The sequence below is a fragment of the Neurospora tetraspora genome (assembly GCF_033439725.1).
Source record: "Neurospora tetraspora strain CBS 560.94 chromosome Unknown B0H65scaffold_7, whole genome shotgun sequence".
Taxonomy (NCBI): Eukaryota; Fungi; Ascomycota; class Sordariomycetes; order Sordariales; family Sordariaceae; genus Neurospora; species Neurospora tetraspora.
This window is the reverse complement of record NW_026944389.1, coordinates 811,025-838,544: the sequence shown is the minus strand read 5'-3', so window position 1 is coordinate 838,544 and position 27,520 is coordinate 811,025. Positions and strand designations below refer to the sequence as shown.

At 33.5% G+C, this 27,520-nt stretch overlaps 2 protein-coding genes across 2 annotated transcripts; both read right to left on the bottom strand.

Annotated features, from left to right (window-relative positions):
- Window positions 1–20,680: 20,680 nt before the first annotated feature.
- Window positions 20,681–22,267, bottom strand: B0H65DRAFT_433806 (S-adenosyl-L-methionine-dependent methyltransferase; the record flags this gene model as incomplete). Its single annotated transcript, XM_062825094.1, has 4 exons — window positions 20,681–21,347; window positions 21,437–21,547; window positions 21,781–21,968; window positions 22,040–22,267. The coding sequence occupies 4 exons, from the start codon at window positions 22,265–22,267 to the stop codon at window positions 20,681–20,683; spliced, it is 1,194 nt and encodes a 397-aa protein (XP_062678249.1).
- A 2,941-nt stretch (window positions 22,268–25,208) lies between these two features.
- Window positions 25,209–26,812, bottom strand: B0H65DRAFT_432195 (S-adenosyl-L-methionine-dependent methyltransferase; the record flags this gene model as incomplete). The annotated part of the gene is made up of 5 exons (XM_062824986.1): window positions 25,209–25,357; window positions 25,412–25,932; window positions 26,215–26,325; window positions 26,398–26,585; window positions 26,642–26,812. The coding sequence occupies 5 exons, from the start codon at window positions 26,810–26,812 to the stop codon at window positions 25,209–25,211; spliced, it is 1,140 nt and encodes a 379-aa protein (XP_062678248.1).
- Window positions 26,813–27,520: the final 708 nt, after the last annotated feature.

Below are 27,520 nucleotides of genomic sequence, written 5' to 3'. Positions count from 1 at the left end.
GTTCTTACTATTGCCCGGTAAATATTACTATACAATCCAAAGATTCCTATTATTCTAGTAATTCTTATATCCCCTCCCGAAGTAACTATCTTCGTCCTATAAACTTTCTTTTATCCTCCTCCTTTTACGTCTCTCTTATGTATTTAATTACTCAAGATTAATATTAGTAATTTAAATAGTATTACTAACCTATAATTAGAATTTCTTCCCTCAATATAAATACGGTAGAGGTAGGCTAAATTCCTTTTTAATAATTAGGTATTTATAAGGGCTATAGCAGGTACGCTACTATTCAATAAAGCGCCCCTCCTCTTCGAAATTTACATTATATAGGGGGTATTCATTATTAAAAACGTTATATTCCTCCTTTTCTACCTATTTGGCCGCTTATTCCTTAAATTCTTCTTCTAATTATAATTGGGCGAACTACTTTTCCTCCATAGTAAATTTCCTGGGGTAATTTTCTTATATATTATTAAGGAATAAATTATCGTTTCCTAATTCGTCGTTTATTATATAGTATAATACGATATTAGAGAGGTTATTACACTAGAATTACTATATATTATTAACGGGTAGCGCCTTTAATTCAATAGTTTAAATAATAAAAAGTTAGGAGGAGGAAGCTAAAGAAGATAAAGGGGAGGGAGGGGTAGGAAACGAGGGTAGGTTAGAAAATTCTAAATTTGAATCTTCTAATTTAATTACTTCCTTTAACTAAGTTAAAGTAGGCGGGCTTTAAAGAATTAGGCCAATATTAACAAAAATAATACTCTATACATTATTATTTTAAATTAATAAATACCTCCTCTTCTCTATCCTCCTCCTCCCCCCCCCATTTCGCCCGCTTCCTACTTACAAGTATTATAATAATATTTATAATAATATCTTTAATATTGAAAACTTCGAGCTTGGGCCTAGCGAACTCCTATTAAGAATAATTACAACGTAATAATATTAAAATAGGGGTACTATTCGTAAATTTATTACAGAGGCTAAGAAGGTTAATACGTACATTAGGCTAAGCTTAATTAGGTTAGGCTGAATTAAGCTAGGCTTAACCAAATTAAATTATATATATACTAGCTTTAATAACCCGCCTATATTAGGGAGGTTGGCCTACTTATAACCTACTTTAAGAAGTACTTTAAAAAGGCTAGCCTTCTTAAGGGATACTTTATAGAAATTTAATAATAAAGCTTTATAATTAAAAGGGCCGCCTATATTATAAGGGCGGCTATTAAAAATCTTTATAACCATAAATATAAATATAAAATATTTATTAATTATATTCTACGTAAGAAGTTAATATAGGAGAATAACGGGGGTAAATATAAGGAAGCGCTTATTCGAAGCTAGCGTAAATATTAAAAGGAGTAATATATATCTTTTTTAATTAAAACAACTTTGTCGTTTTATAGCCGTACTTCTATTTTATATATATAAGGTAGGCCAAATTACTATTTGAACCGCTAGGAGTAGGGAAGTAGAAGCTTACCCTAATATTAATCCTCTAGCCTCCCCAGTAGTATTAAAAGAATTTTATAGTATTAACGTTCTAATAAACCGAATGCCTACGTAATGAATTTTAAAAGGTACATACTAAATTAATCGCAACTAATCTACATTATACGTATACGTAATAAAAAAGTAGTACTCTGCTCCTTAAAGTAAATATATTAGTTAGCAACGTATTAAAAGTAAACTTTAAAAACGTTAGCAAAACTATTACAATTAAAAATTCAATAAGATTTGAAGGAACCATTATTAAATTCATTTAACGATATAATTATTTAATTATAATTAAAGTTTTCGTTAATATAATAGCTAACCTACTCTTCCTTACAGGGATATACTCCTTCTTAAAGTAATTGATAATATTTTTCTAGGATTCGCTAAATTCGCATTGAAGGAGGACCTAAGCTTTATCAAAGTCCGATATCATAAGGGAATAAACTATATATTACTATATAAAGAATAATATAGTATATATATTAATAACTTTAAAAAATATAAGGGGGAAGCTAGCCCTAGTCTTAATAGTAGATCGAACCTTCTTATATAAGCGGATTAAATATTAGCGGTTAGCCTTGTCGTTAATATTAAAGACTAGATCGCTCTCGTTGAATTCGCTTTCTTTATCATTTAGTTAATTAATATCCTCGTTGCCGTTACTATCTTAATCGCTATTATTTAAATTCTCATCTCTAGACTCCGCGGACTAACTGCCGTCTCCTTCTTCATCGTTTCTAACTTCCTTATTAGCGGGGCGCTTCTAAAATTTCTTAATATTCTTAACCACATTATAATTAATATATTAAATATAGCGCTAGAATATAACGTTTAAGAATCCAACCCGTAGTATACTAATAAGGGTATTATTTCTATTATTAATAATAACCCCAAAGTAACGAATATCGAAGATTTCTATAGTATAATAAATTTAATTAATAAAGTATATATACCTCTGGTTTCTTTTATTATTAAATATTACTTGGAATATAGGTATAGAAGTCTTTTCGGCCGTATCAATAATACTTTATACTAAAGCGAAATAAGAGCGGTTAATTTTATATATAGTATCAAAGGATATAATAAAGGGGTTACGTAGTTATATTTTACGTTAGGAATCGAATACCTAAAAGGTATTAGAAAGTATAATCTTTTCTTCGTTATCCGCCTAATCAATATAATAGTAAACTACCGCAATATCATTCTCTAACAACCGTATAAAATTCTAAATATTAGCGTATCCCTCCTTCAATACCTTTTTTAATCGTATACGTATATTATTAAAATCTTTATATTAAAGAAATATATTAAGGAACCGATCTTTAACGGTAATATATATCGAACGAAGAATTAATTCCCTCTTTTTTAATAGATTGGCTACGAATCCATATAATTTAAGGTACAATATTAATATTTTCTCTCAAAGAAAGAGGTAGCTATCGAAATATTAGGAAAGTAAATATCTCTTATAATTATAATTCTTAACCTTAATTACTTACTTCTAATTAGCAACCGCCTATTAAATAACTACAATACAAAAGGAATATTTGCAAGCGTACTTTCGTAATATAGAATACTTCTTAGAATTAGGGTTACGAGTAAAGTAAAGTTTATAAGTAGTATAATCGTACTAGTAAATATACTGGTAGGGTTAGCTATATATAGTGTGACGACATGGGTCCCGACACCTATATATAGGTACTGAGGCCCCACTCGTCTTATTACAAGACCTACATCCTTAAGGATACAAGCCCTCTAATTGGCTAAACCAGAACCAAAATATACAGGCCTATTCAATTAATTCGTCGCGACCATTTAATTAGCACCGCGACCTACATATCACATTCATATATAATATTAAATTAGGAAAGCAATAAAAGTTGGCAAAATTTAGGCACACCCTATATAAAGGTACACAACCGAACCTAGCTCTCAACCTCTCCTTCTTTCTTTCTTTAATTTTAATTATTTTATTATATTATATATACTTACTATACTACGGTTATACGCGCCCGTATTATATTTTAATACTTAATTAAAGCTAATTATATTTATTTAGGAAAGTATTAAAATATCCTACCTTAAATCCGGAATTCGATAAATCGCTTCGTCGACTTCCTAAACCCGAACTTTATCGCTTCAACAATATTACAAATTTAAACCCGATTACTCTACCGATTTTAATAAAAATTAACATTATAGCTAATTACGCTTAGGGCGCGCCATTAAGCCGTCCTTTTATCCTCGATAATATTAACTAACCCTATAAACCCGATTACAACCCTTATACCGCTAATTATAATAAATACAACTAAAATACTAATAATACTATTAAAGATAGTACGTAAGAAGATAAGGATTTGGAAGAGGACGACTCCTCCTTCTATAGTATTAGTAACGACAAATTATTTAAAGAATCCGAAATGGTAATTACTTCTATTCCTTCGAAGAAGTGTTACATTCTTTATAAATAACCTCTTCAAAATACATCGCTTTTTTACAATACTTTAAAGGAAATTCCTACTAAATTTAGTAAATATTTTAAGCGTAGTCTAAAATTTATTTTTAAAATAAATTCGCTTTTAAACCCTCAGCGTTCTAACGCTAACGATCCTAATCCTAATACAATCTGTAAATACGTACCTCCCTACAAATAGTATACCTTTAAAAAAATCGCTCATCGTCATATCTGCCTAAATTATAGTAGATTCGACCATATCTCTAATCTTCATCGCGATAGTATTATTACTTAAAATTCCTAAGTACGCCGTATCTCTATTAGTACCCGGAAATTAAACGATAAAATAATCGGCTTATTAACTAAATCCTCTTCACCCTCTATTATTTACTTAATAAGTAATTAATAACTTTGATAGGATTTAATTAGTAACCTCACTATTTATATAAATAACCTTTACCTATTAATTAAAATACATTATTATACGTTAAAAATAAATAAAATTATTATAAACGGTATTAATTGTATTAATATTCTTAACGATAATAATCAAAATAATAAAAGTAACTACGTTATTAACTTTCACCCTATTACTCAATAAAGATATCATGGGGCGAGGGCATCGTTAGGTATGAGGTATAATCTTTATTATTATACGAGGGAAGCAAGAAAGGTATACGCAACCAGGGTAGATATAGGGCATAGGTGAGATCTACTTGTAGATTTACCCTGTAACCGCTACTAAGGCTACCCAATACCATAGCTCTATTATATAGTAATACAATATACTAGCTAATAACAGCCATAGTACAATTAGTATAGGGTATATAATTTAGCCTTATAATACTACCTTCTGCAAAAGAAGTCCCCGTCTATAAAATTACTAAATATATAGTTTTACCCTTTAATTCCTTTAAAGTAGGCCTTCCCGGTCACTCCGTAGATATACCCAATCAAAATCCGACAAAATCCCTTAACGTACATACCAAGACGGGAAATTACTTAGCGTTAGAGTACCCGTTTAAGGGTAGAATACTAGCTAAAATATTACTAAATATAATCCTTCCGCCGAAATATCTATTATTACGTCCAAAAATTCTCCTATATTGTATATAAACTTAATAATTCATTTTTCCTATTACTAAGCCCCGCAAGGGGGTATTATAAAGGCCCTATAGTATAGCGGCGTACAAGGACGCTTAAAGCGCTATTATTAGTATAAATAAATATTATATATTCGAATTATATTTATAATAATCTTTCTTCCTCTTTGACTCTATATTTGTAAATATAACTATAAACGTTTAATCCTATTTATATTAACCTTTTATAAATATTATACAATTTTATCCGAATTGGGGAGACTAATCTGGGGGCTACTTATAAAAGTCCTGTAGTATAATAAAGTAAGGAAATTAAAGTATACGTAAATTTCGGACTATCCCTCGGAATAGGTTTAAAAGGCTTATCCTCTAAAGATTCAGGGTAGGGTTCGCGTTATAAGTCCTAAATTCTTTTTTTTTTTACCTAAATTTTCATTAATATTACACTTTTTATTTAATTTTATACTTTATCGAACTAGTAATACCTTTAACTATTCTAGGGTATTTTCCGACTTTATTAACTTCTTCTTTAACCGTCCCCGTCCTCGTCTTCTCTTAACTTAGATTAGTAGCGGTAATATATTGGGGTTAATATTATAGAACTTCTAAATCGCGTTATCCCAACCCTCTAAATCTTTAACTAGTTACTAGTTAAATTTATTAATATTTTTCTATTTAATATAATATTACTAACGGCTATTATTTATTTTGCTATATTCTATAATATCTTCGAACTCCTATTCCTACTACTTATTATCATCGTATTCATCGGTTCTAATCATTACCCAGCCTTTATTTACACAAATATGTTCCTCGATCTCGTATTGGCCAGGCAATTCAGCTATCTCCCAAAGCTTAATTATAAATATATAGAATATTAAATTAACTTTTAATTCTTAAAGAATTTAAACTTTACGCAATATAAATTAGCTTCGACGATTATAAATAGTCCTTCCTATCTAAATACTAATTTCGCTTAGGGCTTCCCTATAACGAAATTCTTAATATTCAACAGAATTCTATTATCAATACAATATTTAAAAGCGTTACTATAATTCTTATTCGTATTCGCTTTATATGGGCCTTATACCTATTTTAATAAAGCTATTACCCCGTCTAAAATAGTTTAAAAGTAATTAACTACCTCTAAAGCTTTAAAGATTTCTTTCTTCTATACCTCAGAAAAATTAAGGGGATAAAGTTCAACTAATTCAATATCTATATAAGGATAAAAGCTGTAATTAGTATAAAAAAGGCTAACGTCTGTAATTTTAAAGATAATATTATTATAAATAAATTTAATAAAAAGTAATTAATCGGCCTAATTATCTTATACCTAATTCATATAGAGTTTTAAATACTATTCTATCTCCATATTAATCCTTTCTATTTAACTATTAATTTACAAATAAAATACAAAAAATAACTTTACTATAATACTTAACCGTTTATATAAAGTCCTCTAAAGTATTAAAATAAACTATAAACCCCTATTAGAAATAATACTATCCGGTAGCCTCTATATACTATGAATCTTCTCGATAAACCTCTCGATTAATTTATTTATTTCTAAAGCTTCTATTAATATATAATATTCTATTCTAGTAAAGCGGTCAATAACGATTACTATATACTTCTAAATCATACCCTAACGTATATATAATATTATAAAGGTAACGTAATCGATTAAAATCTCGGACTATAATTTAAGTAGTATAAGAAAAAACTTTAAAAAGCCAGTAAGTAAATACCTTAAAAACTTTATTTTTATATAGGTTAAAAATACTTTATAGAATTCCTTAACTAATTAATATATTCCTAATTCGTAGTAAAATCGGTTAAAAATGTTATACGTCCATTTACGACTGGAATAACCTCTTAGCTTAATTATATATATTTTATAAGTAAACTATAATTAAATATCCTTATTATCCGGGTTAATAAATACCCTTTCCTCTATATCCTTCCTCTAATATACGCAACCCTATTTAATTAAATACTCTGCGAAAACGATCTTAAATTTCTTCTTAACTTTTAAAGTCTAACTCTTTCATCCCTCCTTCTATAAATAAGAAATTATTTCTTATATTTAGTTAGACCTAGCGTAATTATTATCACTTAGGTCGTCTATAAATTTCGCAATATCGAACTCGTAGAGGTTAAAATCTTAAAAATCTAATTCTTAATTGTATAAATCTACAGTATAGCTTATATAATATACTTCTTCTATTATTCCTAAATATAAGTAAAAAAAACATCTATCGGTTTATTATCTTCCCCTTTGAAAAAAATTAAATCAAAATAATTTAGGTCGATTAATAATTTTTTCCTTATTAGTAAATGTTCGTTATTTAAATTTTATAGCCTATTTTCTAATTTCCGGCTTAAAGTATTAAACTTCATATTATCTAATCCTTATTAATATATAATCCGGAAATTAAATCGGTTAAAAAATTCTAACTACTTTATATATTGAGGGGTAAATTATTTTATAATTATACACGTTTTGAAATTCTTATAATCCGTAATAATTTCTACCTCCGTTTAAGCTCCTTCGAATTTAAGGGACTATTCCTTTAACGTTTTTATAAATGCTAACAATTCCTTATTATAAATATCGTAAGTATATTTTATTACGATATATTTTATTAAAAATTATATTACTAAGTGGAAAATTCTATTATTTCCCTATTAAAAGAGTATTCCCCCTAATGCCTAGTTCGATATATTTATTTTAATTACTATTTTTTTACCCTAATTATAAGTTTTCAGGATTATTACTATTATAAAAATAGTTTTAAAATCGTTAAATACTTCCTAATATTCGATATTTTAATACTAATCCGCCGTCTTTTTAGTAACCTTGTAAAAGGGTTTAACTATATTCGACAAATTCTTAATAAATTAATAGTAGAAGTTAATGAAGTCTAAGAAAGATTACAATCTCTTTTTGAATTCTAAAACCTCCCATACAATTACTGCTTTAACCTTATTTATATCTATTTTAATACTGCCTAATATGATAATTAGGCCTAAATATTTCGTCCTTGTAATATAAAACTCGTATTTATTAATATTAATCTACAACTCTAACTTCTCGAACCGCTCTAAAATATCAAATATATATTTAATATAATTTTCTTTATTATTTAAATAAATTAAAATATCGTCGAAGTAAGCAATAGCGAACTTATTTAAAGTATTGTAAAGAATATTGTTAATAAAATTCTAGAACGTTGCCGGTGTGCCCTATAAATTAAAAGAATAAATTAAGGATTTATATAGCACGAACTGTATTATAAACGTTATTAACTATTTATAAGCCTTATAAATTCGTATATAATTAAAAATTATAATAATATTGAATTTAATAAAAATCCTAACCTTATAAATAATATCCAACGTCTCTTTAATTAAGGGAAAAGGGTATTGTATCTTTAAAGTTATATTATTAATACCCTTATAGTTTATATAAATATAGACGCTACCGCCCGGCTTTTTAGTTAATAAAACTAGGGAAGCCACCGGTAACTATAATAACCTAATAAATCCTTATTTAATATTCTTATTTAATTATTTCTTAATAACCCCTAATTCTAAGGAGGAAAATAGTCGTAACCGAACATTAAGTAATTCAACTCCTGGAATAAATTCGATCTTATAATTATAAGACCTATACTAAGGTATAACTTTAACGTTGCTAGGATTAACTACTTTCTAATATTTATAATACTATATTAGTATGTTTATTTTAATTTACTGTTCGGTAACTAGAAATCTATCCGCCTTCTTGTAGAATTTTCTACTATCCTCTTCTATAATCCTTAATACAATTTCGCTTATACTTCCCTTCAAAATTCTTAAAAAATAATTTATAAAATTATCCATATATTTAATCTATAACTTTTAATTTTCTTAAGTCCTCTTTACCCTTATTTTCCGCTTCCGCCTCTATTTACCTAATTATCTCTTCAATTTCAACCTTATTCGTAACAATCGCTTCTAATTACTCTATACGGATTACGAAATTAAAACTTATAACATTAAATTATATAATATTATTTAAATCAATAAGAATACTATTAATATTGATAGATTTTACGAATAAGAATATTAAAAGCCTCCTAACTAAGTCTACGATAAACCTATATTACCCGTTAATTATTTTATAAAGTATTAACGTAATCCTAGGTTTAACTATTTAAGATAGGTTTAAGTTAGGAAGTAATATTATTACCTAATTTCCTTCTAATAAATTAGTAGGCTAAAACTATTTAGGGTTTGTACCCGCCCTTTTTGCAATTCTTTTCTATAATTAAATTCTTCTATATTAAATTGTACGTTTAATTTAAAATAAAGCTAATGGTTCCCAGGAACGCTCCAAACTTAATACCGACGAACAAATCGACTCTAGGTCTAATATTAATAAGCGAGCCAATTCTAATTTTAACTCTAATAATAACTTAACTTCGAATTCCGGTACCGCCGGTATATTTTCGAAATTTAGTCCGTTATTTAGGAAAGGTAACGCTGCTGTTAATACTAATTCTATCTCTCCTTCTATTTCCTCTTTAATAACTTTTAAAATATCCCTATATAAAATTTTAGGTACCTATATTTAGAAATTAAGTATATCCTTAAATAAATATTTACTCCGGTATTTTCTATTAAATTTAAAATCTCCTATTTCTCAATTCGTTGAAGGGTTATATTATTATAATTAAAGTAGCCCTAAAATAACTAGGTTTTTTAATAATGATATAAATATCAATATATCGATATCTTCGCTATAAATACTAATTTTTATAATTAATGTTATATAATTAGTAGTATAAGTATTAATATTACCGTCCGTTAATTTCAATGGCCGTAGCCGTTCTAGCTTATAAATTAGTCAATTATTGTATTTAATAAAATTTATATTAATAAAAGTTTTGCCTGTATAATCGCTATTAACCAAGGCTAAATAATATATTTTATGCTTACTATAATAAAAATAATTAAAAAGAAAGATAGATTCCACTCATTTAATTATAATTAAATTAATTAATAAAAGTTCCTTTTAATTTAACTCTCTATATTCTAATAAATATCCTTCTAATTCCTTCTTCCTTTCTTTTTCTAGCGGTAGCCTCCGCTAGTAATTTACAATAGAAATACTATATTTCCTATACCGGCGTCGTTATCATTATTATTAACTTCGGTAGTAGCTTTATTACCGCCGCCGTTAACTATATTAATATTATTACCACCATTACTATAACTACTCTAACCAAACGTTTTATTACTATTAATATCAGGCTTCTTATTATTATTAGAACGGTTAATTTTAATACTAGTAATAGGTCCTTTACTATTACCTAAATTTATAAACTACTAATAATTCTTCTATTTATAACCCTTTTTACTATATTTCTTATATTCGCTATTATCCTAATAACGCTTCTAAACATTAAAAAATATAATATAACATATAATAACCTTAATTTAATCTAAATCTATAATATCGCTGCTTTATAAAACAATTTTCATAAATCCGCCGCCATTACTATTATTATTATTATTATTATTAAAATTAAAGCCGCTATAATTACTAAAAAAGTTAGAAAACTTCTTTTTAAAAGTAGCCTCTTCGTAATTATAAATGAAACTATATAAAAATATAGTTTAGCTTTAAAAATTATTATTAATCAAGAAGTTAGTCTAGTAATTAATTAATTCTTTAAATTAATTATTAACCTTCTTTCTAAGTAAAAGAATTCTTATCGAATTACTTATATTATAATAGTCGACGTAAAAGACAAATTTATCTTCGAAATTTTAAAAATTAAACTTCTATTAAAAATATTAGAAAGTACGCTTAGCGTCCAACCTTATATTTATAATAATATAACGAATATTAAAGTAAGTCATTAAATCCGTACTTATCTTCTAAAATTATATTGAAGGGTCCCTATTTTTTATAAAAAATTCTATATCCTTCTTAATATTAATTATAAACGCTTTACCTAAATAAATGTAAATATAAAGGAGCTTAAGACGCTTTATAAAGAATACTTATTCGTTTATATTTTAATATAAACGAACCTTCGTATGTTAAATAGAATAAATATTGTTATAATTATAGAATATTTTATTAAAAGCGTTGAGAATCTTAAGGTCGGGTACTATACGATAGTAACTACTACTGTCGTAATTTATAACTGAAATTGGGACCGGGGATTTAAAAGGGGGACTGCTAAAATTTCCGCTACCGCCGCCAAAACCTCCGCCGCCGCCGCTGGGACTACTAAAACCTCCGCTACCGCTACCGCCGGGATTTCCGCCGCGGCTATTATCGGAACTATTGTTATTAAGGCCGAAGCCGGTAGGGACGCTAACGCTATTATCTTTAAATAAGGCTGTAAAGCCGTTATTATTAGTATATAATTCAACGATTTAATTCTATAAATAAAATATTTAAATTTATAGCGAAAATACTTAAATTTTTATAATTCTATTATCGTTTACTATATTAAGTATCTCTTCATTATAATTTATATATAATTACTTTCTATTTTTATATTTATTAAACTACTTCCTAACTTTAAACCTCTATTAAATAACCTCGTTCTAAAAGTTCCTCTAAAATTACTTATTAATACAATCTTCCACCTCTTTATATAAATTTTCTTAATAGTAGTATTCTTTAAAAGTATGAAAGGTCCTAGTAATAGTATCGACTATAGCGATAAAAGCTGGTAATTAAGTAATAGAATTAATATATTAACGAAATATAACTGGGTATAAGGTAATAAAATCGTTAATTAGTAGTATATTGTATAAAAAGGACCAAATATAACGACGTATAATATCGCCGCTGTATATACGCAAAATTATTAGGGCTATTTCGTTATCGGTAACTATTTTATTACTATCGGCCGAAGGGGGATTATTTAATCCCTAAAGAATAAAGTTAAAACTATAAAAATTATAACCCTAATAATAATAATTAGGAGGATAAAGAACGTTGATTTTATAGGAGTTTGACTCTTAGGGAATAAAGTAATTATTAACTATATTCAAAGCTAAAATTTAATCAATAAAAGTAGAAGTAGCCTCGCTTAAGAAACTAGGAAAATAACTAACAATTATAAATTTAATATCGGTATTATTATTATAACAATTAATAATTACCGACTTAATATTATTATTGTCCTTAGGATAAGTAAAATAAATGTACTTAGGATTAAGGACGTCGCTTAACGCTTAATTACTATAATTACAATAATTATAAAATCCGCTTATAATTAAAAGTACTAAACGGATAAATATCGTTACTAAATTAATTCTCCGTTCTATGAAGGGCAAAAACGTCGAAAACGATCCAAAAATCTAATTACTAGCAAATCGCTAAGAAAAACGTTCATTACAATATCTATAGTAAATAAACGCCGATAACGCAATATATAAATATAATAAACTATTATAGGGCAAAGGCACCGTTAGGTATGAAGTATAATCTTTATTATTGTACGAAGGAAATAAGAAAAGAATACGCAGCTAGGGCAAATATAGGGCATAAGTAAGATCCACCTATAGATCTACCCCGTAACCGCTACCAAGGCTGCCCAGTACTATGGCTCTATCATGCAATAGTATAGTACATTAGCCAATGACAGCCATAGTACAACTGGTATAGGGCATGTGATCTAGCCCTGTGACAAAAGATAGCTATCGTTGGCTATTAAAGATTAGAACGGCCCTCTTACCTTCTAAGAATTTCTAATTTTATTAAACTAAAACCCTAATATCATATAGGGTGAAATTAGCACCAAACCCTATACTTTAAAAGCCTTTATTAATATAATTAAAGAAATTACCTACGCGTTATACTATATTTACGAAATTATAATTAAAATAAATAAATAAGTTATATATTTCGCCTAACAGGCTAAAAAATATTAGGTAAATATAAACAACCATTTTAACGCGGGCAATAACTACGAACTAACTATAACAAAGTAATTAATAGAATTGGAATAAAAATTAACAATAGCTAATACGGATAAGGACGATTTAAATAATAAGATATAGGATCTTTAAATTAAAAATAATAACCTCTATTATAAATATAACTAATGAAATAAGAAAGCCGCGAAAGGTATTAATATAATTATTAAAGTAATTAAAATTGCAATATTAACTATTAAAGCTTACGCTCGTAATTAAATAAAAAGTATTAAGAAAAATTATATCGAAGACTTTAAATTTATTTATAAATAATACGACTTTAAGATCTCGTACCTACAAACTTAAATTAATAATTTCTAATACTTACTAAATATTACCTAGATAAGCGAAGAAGAATTAGAGGCTACAAAACTAGCTAAACTTATAAAGACTATTAAATTTAAAGAGAACATCGTATTTTATAAATTTATTAAACGCTCCCCCAATATTATTTACCTTACTAACGTTACTTACTATAAGAATAGTAAAATTCCCGATAAATATAATAACTATCGTCTTTCGAAGATTTTTAACGAAGGCTGCTGTTTATTTAAACCCATTTTTTACTACTTTAATACTAACGAAGGCGATTTTAATAATAATAATAACGAAGACCCGACCGATAATAATAACGATAATAATTATAATCCCCCTTACAATCCTTATTATATACTCCGTAATAATAGAAATCGCAATAAATATAGTAAAGGTAATACTCTTTTTAATACTATTTCTTTCGAAGGCAAACGTCGCCGCAATAAAATTATTAAAATAAATATTCCTACCTTCTCTAGAAAGGGTAGAAATAAATTAAAATTTAATATATAGTATTTCTAAATAATTTATTGCCTTCATACTAACCTTAATCATTTCATTCATAATAAAATTACTTTTAAAAAAGTTATTTCCAAATTATTTAAATAAACGTCGAAATACCTATATTCTTTTATCCACCCTAGCGCGGGCAAATCGCGTATTAAAACTATAAAAGACTTTATAAATTATCTATAACTAAGATATTACGACTTCAACGCCAACGAAAAGGCTCGTAAAGAGTACGAAAATTTAATTATACGCGCTTTGGACTATTTTAAAGATTTTAAAGTAATTTTTACCCGCTTAACCGTTTATTATAATATTTCTAACTCCTAATAGAAATTAAAATTATATCGTAAAATTATTATACGCTTTCGTAATTATATTAAGGCTAGCTATCGTACTAATTATAGCTATAAAAATACATCGAATTTCTTTAAAGTTTTAATAATAATTTTTATATAAATTAATATAATAATAAGGATAAAAGAGTCCCTACCGGCAAAGCTCTCAGTAAATTTAAGAAGTTATTTAAAGATACCATTTTCGGTCCCCTTCGTAACCGCCTACCCAATTCGTCTTTCCTTTATAAAAAGCCCTCTAAAGAAGAAACCTATAAGCTATAGTAAGAAGGTAAATATTTTATTTATTGTAAACTTAATTATATAGTTCCCTAATACTTACGCCGCGAAAAACTTTTTAAAGTAACCGATACTAAACTTTATGCCATAAGGGCTAAATTTTCTAATAATAAGATTGAATTTAGTAACGAAGAAGGCAGTAATTATAAAACTGATACCGTCGTTGAAAAAAATATAAATTCGGAAAATTAAAACGTCTAGAGAAATTACTCTCCTGTCTAAGCGAAGTATTAATCTATATATTGATAAAAAAAAAATAATATAAATAAATTTAATTTTCGAAATTATTTAAGGAAGGGACCTATTTTTACTATTAAATATACTATAGTTTATAATAAATTATTTATTACTACCTTCGATACGCTTATTGATACGGGAATAGATATATATATTCTTATAAGCTAGAAATTTGTTAATAAATTAATTAAATATTTAAAAATAAAAATAAAGACGAACTTTCCCCCAAATTACGTTCGTCTATACAAAAATATTAAACTGGATATTATCTTACAAACTCTAATAGGTATTATATAGGTATAAAATTACAAATTCCTAAATTAATAAATAATAGTATTACTAACTGTATTTAAAAATATAATCCTTAATAAAATATAATTAGGAAAAAAATAAAATCTTGCCCAACTATAGTAATAATTAGCTTATTTTCCCGGAAAAACTATTAAAAGTATTATTAAATAAGGATATCGAAATTAATAAACGACCTAAACTCCTTTAGGATCCTTCTTTTTAAAAAAACGTAGCTCGTCGGGAATATTTTATAATTATAGAAAATAAAAAACGAGCGGAAGGAATATTATTACAAATTAGAACTCCGTAGGAGGAATAGGAAATAAAAACGGAAATTCGAAAATTGGATACTACTATTATAGAGCTATAAATAAAAACGGAGGAAATTGCAAAGAAAAATTAAAACATAACGGCTAAAGAGAAAGCTATAAAAGAAACTATTAAAAGGTTCAAAGAATAAAAGAAATTAAAAAAAAGATTACCGGCCGTATTAAAGGAAAATATTTAGGAAAGAAAGTATACCGAAACCCCCAAAGGTATTCCTAATATAAATTAAAAACTAAAGGGTATTTATATAATGAAGTACCGTAATTATAATAACCTTATAATTAAAGTTAATTGAATAAAGTAGTAACTCTTTAACGGAATTAAATATAAATACGCTTCGACGGCCAAAATTTCGGAAAGAGAGATAATAAGGGACTTATATCGATAAAATAAAGACCTCTATCTTTATAATAATACTTAAAACCCTTACTATATAGAACGGCCATTCGGATAGACTAAATAACGCCCCCGCAACTATATACTAGTAAATACTATTACTGTAAACATCTATACTAAATAAAATAAAATTATTAAAGAGATTAATCTTTACAAAATTAATAGTATTATTGAAATACTACCAATTAAAGTATTACCCGACGATAAAGTGGAATACTACCAATTAATAATAAATAAGCTACCTAAGAAATACTAGGATCGTATTAACGTTTTTAATAAGAAAGTTTCTAATACGCTCCTAGAACTTAAAAATAAAATTAATTATAAAATTGAATTCGAAAAAAGTAAAAGTCCCTAAGATTTCGGATATAACTCACTATATAATATAACCCTAAAATAATTGGAAGAATATTGCTAATATATTACTAAAAACCTTTAAAAAGGATTTATCGAAACGAATTTAACACTATAGGTAACCCCTATCCTATTCGTACCCAAAGCCAATAGTAAACTATACTTCTACGTAAATTACTATAGACTCAACACTTTATCGAAAAAGAACCGGTATCTATTACTATTAATTAATAAAACGTTAGCCCAGATTAATTAAATAAAAATATTTACTAAAGTAAATATATAATAAACGTTTTATTATATTAGAATGTACCGTAATTATAAGGACTTAATTACATTTAAAATTCATTATAGTAATTACAAATACAAAGTATTACTTTTCGGACTAACTGGTAGCCCTTCGTTATTTTAACGCTTTATTAATAAAATGCTAATAAATTATTTAAATAATTTCTATAATACGTATATCGATAATATTTTAATTTATTCTAATAATTAAGAAAGGTACAATAAATATATCGATATAATATTATAACGTTTCGAAGAAGCAGGGTTATAGATTAATATTAAAAAATACGAATTTAGTATTACTAAAACTAAATTCTTGAAATTTATTATTAGGATTAATAATATTTTAATTAACCTAGAAAAAATAATAGTTATTAAAGAATAAAAAACCCCTACCATGAAAAAAAGCGTACAAACCTTCCTAAAATTCTATAATTTCTATTAGAAATTTATATACAATTTTAATCGTATAGCCAAACCGCTAATAAATCTTACAAAGAAGGACTTAGTATTCAAATAGGATAAGAAATATAAAGAGGTATCTACCTCTTTAAAAGAGAATCTTTTAAATATACTAATATTAATTTATTTCAGCTATAGCAAGGAAACCCAAATTAAAATAAATATAAATAATAATATCTTCATAGGAGTAATAAATTAATTTTAGGAGGAGGATTAAAAATAGTACTCGATTACCTTCTACTCTGAAACTATAAACTCCGCGGAGTTCAATTACCCGGTATATAATAAAGAGTTCCTAATAATAATAAAAGGTATTAATTAATAGAAACTGGAGTTTAAAGGAATAAAACTCTTTATTATTTATATAAATTATTAAATATTAAACTATTTTAGCGAGAAGAGAGTATTTAATAGTAAGTAAGTTTAATAATTAAAAATCCTATCGAATATTAATTTAAAATAATATATTGATTAAAAAAAGAAAACGTAGTAGTAAATACTTTATTACGTAAATTAAAAACCTGAAAAACTATTAAAAATAAGAAGGAAAATTAATTTACTTTACGAATATTTAAATTCGCTAATAACGGATTCTTTACTTTCGGTAGTAATAAATTATTAAATTAGGAACCCTTAGTTAATTCGGAGGAGGAGAATGAAGTAGTGCTATTAGCGGAATTATACGTAGATTATAATATTGTAAATTAATCAATCTAAGCTAACTATACTACGGAATTTTTATTAGTATATTACGTTAAAATATAAGAGGATAATTCCCCTTTTTCTCTTAAAGACGGATTATTATTAAAAAATAAAAAGTTAATAGTCCCTAAGGATAATAACCTTCGTATTAAATTAATCGAAATTATTTACTATTTAATAACCGCTACCTATCTAAGTTGTAGTAAAATAAGGAGGATACTTTATAAACATTATTAGTAATTATTTATAATTGTAAATATAAATTGGTATATTAATAATTATTAAATATATAAAGTTTCTAAAGTATTTAAAGATAAAATATTGGGATTATTGTATTCTATCCCTTTAATCAAAGAATATAAGCCGTTTAGCTCCCTAATAGTAAACTTCAAATCTATACTTAAGAACTGTTACGGATACAATATAATTATAGTAATTATAAATTAGTTTTTAAAAGCTAATTAGGATATCTTTTATAAAGACACCATTATAATTAAGAACGTAACTATTTTATACTATCGCGGCCCCTACCGCCTCTATAGCTTACCGGTAGAAGTTATTAGCGACCGAAGTCCTTAATTCGTATCTTAAATAATATAAGAAATATTGTTACTTTTTAATATTAAATAAAAATTAGTTACTTTAAAATACTCGTAAACCGTAAAATGAGTAGAGAATTTCTATTAATATATCGATTAATAATTAAAGCTTTATATTAACTATAATTAAAATGATTAGTCCGAATACATCCCTACGCTAAATACGGTTTAAATAAATCTTCCCTATAATAATTTTAATAGCCTATCATTAAAAGAAGTAATTATAGGCTATATAATACCTAATATCCTAAATTAAGAAACCCGAATTTACTTTCGACCCGCCCGCAAGGAAATTAACCGATAAGAAGCTTACTAATTAATAGATCGTCTAAAATAATATTACGCGGTAGCCTGGGAGAATATTAAAAAGGTATAATAATAATAAACTATATAAGCTAATAAATATAGGCGGGAACCCAACTTTAGTATTAATAATTGAATCTTTATTATTAAACGAAGCTAAATTACGGATTGGCCCAATGATAAATTAAATTAAAAGTAAATTCGAATACTATACTGTATTAAAGTAATAAAAAGGTATTCCTACGAATTAAAAGTCCTAGAAAATTAAAGAAGTATAATTATTTATTATATTAATTATTTACGACTATACCTTAATAATCCCCTCCTAAAATAAAGTAATGAGAATCCCGCGGGCGAAATAATTAGAAATAAAGAAGAATAGGAAGTCTTAAAAATAATTTTATTAAAAATTATAAGAGGGAAGCTAGAGTATTAAGTAGAATAGAAAAGATAGGACCCCGACCCTCGATTCTAGTTAGCAAATAACTTCAATAATGTAGTAAAGTTATTAAGGGATTACTATAAAGCGAACGTAGTAATACCGGGACTATTTAAATAATTAACTAATTAATTAGTAAGAAATAAGGAACCTTATATTAATAACGATAAGTTTAAAAATAGTTCGAAAGTAGGATTAAGTTGGAGAATGATAATAAGGAAATAAAATTAGAAAAAGTATTCGATTCCTATTTAAATTAATTTTTTCATTTTTTTCATTTTTCAGCTCTAAGGCTAAGCCTTAACCCGGGGGGGGGGGGGGGGGGGGGGGGGGGTAATATAATAATATACGTCTTGATACCCTATATATAGGTACTAAGGCCCCACTCGTCCTATTATAAAACCTATATCCTTAGGGATGTACGACCTCTAATTGGCTAAATTAGAATTAAAATATATAAGCCTATTTAATTAGTTCGTTGCAACTATTTAATTGGTATTGCAACTTATATATTGCATATATAATATTAGATTAAGAAGGCGGTAGAAGTTGGTAGAATCTAGGCACACCCTATATAAGGGTGCGCAACCGAGCCTAACTCTCAACCTCTCCCTCTTTCCTTCTTTAACTTTAGTTATTTTATCATTTTATACATACTCGTCGTACTACGGTTATACGCGCCCGTGTTGCATTCTGACATATAGGGTAGTTAGGGTTACGTATTAAATATTTATTAATTCGAAAAATCGTTATACTAAAGCGACGACAACAATAGAACTTGGCAATATCGCGACGGATTTCATCGATTATTACCCTAAGGGGGAGGGTATAAATAGGATTGTCTAGTAGTACGTGCTAACTTTTTCGAAAAAAGGAAGTAGCGCTTATAAAAGTCGCTTAGGTATCGATAAAGTTACAACAACAACGACGAGAGTTAGTGGCCATCTATAGCGAACTATTAATATACATTAAAACTAATACCAATTAATTGACGTACATTAATTAACTATATAGAGCTGGCACGGTTGATTAGCAGGGTAGTATTGCAGGGTAGTAATGCAACGTACAAAATTACTTAAAACTGCTAAATTAGAAAAGGGGTATACGGCTCGTAAAGACTAATGAAAAATTTCATAAAATACATATCATTATTTCGTACATTGAAATAAGGTATTTTCACGGCTAAAAGTGGGAATTTTAGATATTAAGTGCCATAGCCTATCATAGGCTGCCAGGGACCCTAACCTTAATGTTTTTATAGGTCTTGGAGTATACGGAGGCTAACCTTAGAGTATACTGAAGTTTTCTCTTCATCACGACACTCATCATCGTCATAATCATCATCATGATGCTTTCGCCCATTGCCATCATCATCCTTTGGCTGAGTCAGAACTGAACCTTCTCACCTTGGCTTGAACCCGGAATCGACAAACTACGTCACTGTCTCCAAGCAAGCTTTGAGAACAGTTAAACAAAACATTCGAAGCAACCACGACGCCGGCCCCCCTCGCAACGTACGGCTTCCTCAGAAACTCGCCCACCATCAACGGCTTCAGCAACTCGTTTCCCGTTACTAGCTCCCTCTGGTGAAATTTGGCCTCAAACCGCAGCAGCACCAAACACGGCATCACAAGCTTCAACTCCCGTCCCGGAGTGTCACTTCCGTCTCCACATCCGCGACAGCATCGTAAAATCTGGAACCAAAACCTTCATCAATTTTCCCAAAGCAGTAGTGCTTCTAACGAGCACGGCCACTCTTTTTACTCTGGCTTCCGGCCCCATGCGACACGCAACCAGACGTAGCCATGGATGCTACGATCAGCCCACTCCTTCCTAACATGGGCGCAGTAGACCTTTGTCTCTTCTACCGTCCAGCCCAGCAGGTTGGCGCAGATGTAGGTGAGATATCCCTCCAGATCCATGTCAAGCGACATCTTCCACCACAGTCCTCGCTCTGCAGCCTCCTTATCCGGGTGCCAGGTGCCAATCGGACATAGAATGTCCTTGACCTCGATATCGACAAAGCCGGCCGCTTCCATCCCCTTCCTTTGCAGATCCTCCTCAACACCGTCAAACGTTCTTCCGAACTTTTTGCCGCCCTCACTAAAGACTTTGCCCCATTGACCCAGGGCGCTATCTGGCTTTACCGACCCATCGTCACTCTTGAATTGGGGAGAGCCGATGAAGGTCTCAACATAGCCGCCTGGCTTGCAGGTCCGATAGGCCTGGCGGAAGATGTCGTACCAGTCGGCAATCACGCCCATCAACATGCGCATGTGAACAAAGTCAAAGGTATTATCGGCCCAGGTCCATTCCTGGTTACAATCGTCGAGTTCGAACTTGACGTTGGGAGGTACCCACGAAGGTTGGATGGGGGAGACGTCGGTACCAATAACGATCGCGTTGGGGAATTCATCGGCAAAATCGCTGCGTGGAAGTAAGATGGTATTAATAAGGCTGAGAATCGCCGGAGAAAGAACAGGGGACCCAAGAGAGCAGCTGCGGGGAAAACTTACATTGCCCAAAGGCCGGTGCCTGTGCCAATATCCACTACCTTCTGGACCCTCTTCTTATCAAGAGGGGACATGAAAAGCTTTCCGCCGAGGCACACTGTGTGACAGTGGTGGCTTTAAAGGCCGTCAGTGTCTGCATTCTGACTGTATACCTCTAGTCTCGTCAAAATCGGAATTCAGGGCAGTCCGACCAAGCAGGGTTAAGCGTCTGCCAATTACATCAATGATCAAGTACAGGCAGTCAACTGCAACTGGCCTGACCTTTGAACCAATGTTGCCGGACTGTCCTGGATTCCGAGTGTCGCCGCAAAATTATAGGGCATCATAAGAAAATCCGGCGCACATACGCTACATCCATGGCATCGACGTGATGCTGGTCGTTGGGCTCCCAGGCCTCGGCATTACCGATATCGCCGTGGTAAGTTCTGCCATGGTGGGTGCGGTACTCGAAAATGCTGCTGGTCAAGGAAGCGGTGCTGCCGACGTCCGATCCAAACGTAGAGTCAGCATCATCGTCCGGACGTTCCTCGGGAAGCTACGAAAAATATGTAAGTTTTGGTTAGTTGATTTCTCAGTGATGGGATCAAAAAAAGCAATTCAACTTACCGGCTGATCAGCCCAGTGCGATGCAGGAAGAATACCAGCCGCAGTCGCCGCCTCGGCGCTGAGCAGAGGTGCGGGGGCAGCAGCGGGTGCAGCAGCGGGTGCTGGCGATGCTGCCTCGGGGCTCTGCGAGCTTTTGGGGCTCTGTGACTGTGAGGTGTTGGGGCTCTGCGAGCTTTTGGCGCTCTGAGCCTGCGGGCTTTTGGGAGTTTGGCCGCTACTGGAAGCCATGGTTGCGACTTTGAGGACAAGTACGTATAAGGATACTGAGGGAAACGGACAGGCAGAAATTGAAGGTGGGCATCGGAGCGCTCTAAAGACCCCAGGTGAGAGGGTTATCGTCCGGGAACAACGCTGCACACCGTCTTTTCCGTTTGATTCACTGTGCGGTGCGCAAGTAATGCACGTGTTCGTTAGCGTGGTACTTACAGAAGGCTCTTTTAGGATCATGATTACCAATTTCAAGATGGCTAGGCGGGACTGTTGGCCTGAATAGCATCCAGTTGGCTGTTGCCCGTTGTGAATGGAGTCAAATTTTTGCGGGACACGACCGATGGTTGTTGTTGACCCTGGCTTTAGGGTGGGTTGGACCAATGGGAGCTATCTGTACTAATTTTGGGTGATTTTCACACTTTTTTTCGGTAGGAGCAGATCGGCCGGGCTTGTCTCGATCGGCCGGGGTTGTCTCGGAGATCCGGATTCCGGTGTACTTAGTTTCCCGATCAGAATACACTCAAGCTCCGGCTGCTCCGCCCCAAAAAGAGTTCGCCAAGTTTCCCCCGTGAACCCATCTGTCTTGTGAACTGACCACCAGATCGTCAAAGCTAACTTGGGGAGTGAAGCTCTGCTTCCTCTCTGTTTGGTGGTTGAATGACTACCGCTTTTTCTCACCCGATACGGTTTCACTCAAACTCACTCAACAAGGTATAGCGCCGGGTATATCTGGCTTCGACCAATCTCCTGGTCAGTTGATGCGGGTTGCAGAATATCGAGTGAGAAAAAGCGGTAGGGTTTGTTGATGAATCTCCCTTCGTTGGAATCCTCTGAAACCTATCATGACCAGATCTGGTCCTCACCATAACCTTTTTGTTGGGTGGGCTGTCCCGTTCTGGTTGTGAGTAGTGTTTTGCTCCATTTCAGTACACCGGATTTACGGAATCCGGTGCCAAACATCGCTGCTGCTGTACCCTGCGGGAAGGAATCGTCATTCCCAAATAGCTCCTCCTCGCTATGCCGTTTTTATCCCGACTGAGTCCCATCCCCTGGCGAGTTCGTGACAGGTGTGGAGGTGACCGACTTCGGCATTGTCCCCCCAACTCCTCAAGAACCTTCGAGGCCGGTCCATTTACTCCACGACGAACAAAGCTTGTGAAAGGTAAGCATTCCGGTGCCGTTCAATGGTGCGAAAAATATTCCCATTGCTTGGAGTCCTGACCACGTCACCGTCAGTGAGTGCCGGGCGGCGGCCCAATTGGAATCCACCCTGCAGAAGACGCCTGCAGCAACTGCCGGGGTTCTCTGCCCCTGCAGCACTGCAGACTAAGCGAGAAGACTGGCCACTTGCATCCGAATTCGCATTTTTTTCAAATGGGATTTATCCCCACGCTGTACGGCCAACCACATCCTGAGAAGGGCTGCAGGCCGACGACGCCTCAACGTGTCAGGTGATTGACAAAAACTGAAGCACTGAATATGCTCTGTGTGATCTGGGTGCAAGAGTGTTCGGTCTTTTCTGTCAACCACCTGCGTGTTGAACCATACGGAGGAGGTGATCACGTGTGAATGTGAGAGACGACGAAAGTGGTGGTGAATGTCTTGATTGATTGAGAAGAGAGAGAGATCAAAGGAAAAGGGACGAAGTCTAGCTTATATGCACGGTAAGCATGTACGGATCGTATCGTATCCACCTTGTGCCAAGAATGCCAAGACATGGTGATGGCTTCAACACCGCGTGCCTAGCAGACCTGTAATTGGCCAGAAGAGTCTGGGGATAAATCCCATTTGAATGGGAAAAAAAAAAAAAGCACCTCGGGGTCTGTCAGGATACAGTAAAGACCCCTGAAAGTGCAACTAATCCGAGCGGGCGAAATCTTTTGCACTTTCTGGGTATTTGCACTTGGAGGCTCTGGTGCACAGACCATAAGCCACCCTCTAGCCAGTGGAAGGCGCCCGGCTAAGCCAAAAAGTGGGTCGCCGGAGCCCCGGTAGCCGAGTATAAATATTCGTTCCCACCAAAATAAGACCCCTGCAAGTGCAAATCCAGGCTAGAGTGTTTGCACTTTGCAGTTTGCAGGTTTTATATAGCAAAACAATTCCGGCTGCCCAAATCGTTTGCACATTAGGGGGTATTTGCACTTTGGGGGGGTTGCACTTTCAGGGGTCTTTACTGTATGGGATGGGACACACGTTCATTCTTCGAATTCGCCTTGACCAGTTCATGGAGATGTGTCGCTGGCATCCTCTGAACTGAATAATGGGCCGGCAGCGTGTGCAGTCTGGACCTTTTTGCAGCTGGAAAATGCGCCAACTCAAGCCTGCCAAAAGGATAGGTGCCGGAACCGGGACCTACCAATAAAAGACTGTAGATTTCCCGAAAAAAAGGATCACGAAGTCTGGTCTATCCAAGTCTCCTGGTCAGTCACTGAAAAGAGTAATCATTTATGGTCGGGATTAAATGCGCGCCAGATCCTTACCACACTTATAAAGTCCACCAAGGTTCACCATCTATGTGGATAAGAAGTCGTGTGCGTGAGATATAAAAAGCGCATAGAGCTGGATGGATTGAGACTCTGTGTGGTCTTGAAAGAATTCAGCCAAGGCCCAAGAGGTGAATGAAGTGGAACGGATAGTATGCCCAATGCTAGAGAGATGAAGTGCCGGGATCGACGTAGTTGTGCGACCTAAATCTCCCGGAAGATAACGGCGCCGGGCAGTCTCCTTCAGCCAAGCTAGGCGGTTGATGAAAGATACAGCAAACTGATGGGAATGTACCTGGTAGGCCTTCTATGCGGAACCATGACTGTTCTCACGAGAACTATCCGAATCCAACATGACAGGAAAAGATGCTCGCTCTGACTTCCCCTGGACCAAACCCCGCAGTCTTCAATTCCCAATGGCAATTGGTAGCCCAGTCGGGAACTCGCCGAGATGTACTCCCTTCCCCCCCTCCACTTTACTCCGGCTTGCGGCCGTATACCACACGGATCATGAAATACCCGTGAATCTCGGGGTTGTTCCATTCCTGCTTGACGTGTGTAGCAAAAGCCTTGGTCTCCTCTGGAGTCCAGCCCATTACAACCTGCAAGATGTAGTTGATATATCCTGTCGTACGGGTTAGTATAACTTCAATATCCGATCTTGACGACAAAAACTTACCCTCAAGGTCTGCCTCAACTGCCATCTTATACCAAAGCCCCCTTTCCGCCGGTTTCTTCTCAGGATGCCAGACCCCTATGGGACATTGAATGTCCACGAATTCAACATCAACGAATCCGGCCGCTTCCATGCCCTTGCGTTGCAAATCCTCTTCATACACTGAAAACGTCCTGCCTAGCTTTTTACCGCCCTCTGTAAAAACCTTGCCCCATTGGTCCATAGCGCTACCTTCCTTCACCGATCCATCATCACTCACAAAAGTGATATCACAAACACAACTCTCCGCGTAACCGCCCGGCTTACAGCACCGGAAGGCATTCCGGAACAGGGCAGACCAATCGCCGTCAACGACGCCAATCAGCATACGCATATGGATAAAATCGAAGCTATTCTCGGCCCAAGTCCATTCTTGGTTACAATCGTCGATTTCAAACTTTACGTTTGGAGGGACCCAGGACGGCTGGATAGGGGAAACGTCGGTGCCAATGACTTCGGCATTAGGGAACTCGTCGGCAAAATCACTACAATGAAGAGAAAGAGTTGGTTAGCACAGATCTAATCGAGGCGGTGAACGCAACTGTGTAGCAGGTCACTGCGACTGCGTGGAGACAGGCCTGCTGAAGGTGCAAGTCCCCTCAGTTGTTGTAGATCAACATGATGACTCTTTGTGATGGTTGTCGCAACTTTGGCTGCACAGACTTGATGCCAAGCTTGTAGTCTTGGCTGTCTCTGTCGCAGGGACCGATCACACAGTCGCTTCACCCGGCTCGGATTTGAGGAACAGAAGGCTGGGGAGAACTTACATAGCCCACATGCCAGAGCCTGTTGCAATGTCGAGCACTCTATGGACCTTCTTCTTGTCAAGCGGAGAAAGATAGAGCTTGCCATCCAGTTGAACTAGCATGGCGTGGTGGCTTTCCGATGCATGAATCACGTCAGTAAACGATCAAGTCCATCCATCTTGCGAAGCCATAGGGTTCACTTACAAGATCTCCATGGCCTCAACGTGACGCTGGTCATTGGGCTCCCATGCCTCGGCATTGCCAACATCACCGTGGTAAGTTCTTCCATGGATAGTGCGGTACTCAAAGATTTTCGAACTCAAGGAAGCGGTGCTCGAAGTAAAGGAACCGATAGTAGAGGCGCCGTCATCTGCAGGATCCTCTTCTGCGAGCTGTGAACCAATGGGTTAATCCTCCGGATGAGAGATGCATCGAACCCGTGACTTACTGGCTGCTGTGTCCAGTGCGAGGCCGGGAGAAGGCCAGCTGCGTTTTGTTCCTCGGCGCCGAGCGGTGTTGGGCCTGAACCAGAGACAACGGGTGCCGGCGGGCTGGACGCTTGGTTGCTATTGGGGCTCTGAGAGACCGGGCTCTTGGGGCTCTTGGGACTGGTCACCATGGTCGCGACGCTAGGTAGTGTGCTTGTCAAGGTTGTTGTGTCGGAAGCAAGAGACAGGGCAGAATTTGAAGGAGGGGACTCGGAGAGGGACTCGGGGAGAGAAGGGTGTTCGTGGGCAAGCCTTTTTAACAGCACAAGAGAGGCCATCGTCCGGCAAGCACGACAGGTTCAATCCACTGTGGATGCTTCCCCTGCAGGTCTGGGAGTCTGGCTAGTCCCAACTAAGTAGCACCGGCAATGTCCACTGTCTGAATGGAGTCGAAAAAGTGGTTGGAGCCGTTACCCCGCAGTGACCAATAAAGTCAACTCGGATTCTCCGAGATATCTTTATACTTGCGAAATGCCGCGAGTCAACTTCATTGCGGCCATGCATCACATCCTGCCGAAGTAACTAGGGCGTGATCACAACCCTAACCCGACGGGATTATTGTACTGGTGTTGACGGCCACGCGAAGAGCTAAGGTTATCGATTCTGTATGCGTCGCGTCGCGTTAGCAACTGACATCTGGGAAGTGGAAAAACACTATTCTTACCTCCATCCTCGAGATCTGACTTGGGTAAAAGCAGGTCCTGGAGCGGGAGGAGTTCTGAACTTCTGATCAGGATGAGTTCCATTGGAACGGTGACCCCGCCATTGAATCTGCCCCCGCACTTGGACCGCTGACAGAGAACGGTCTCCACGATGCCTTCCTGATGCGGCCCGCGAGG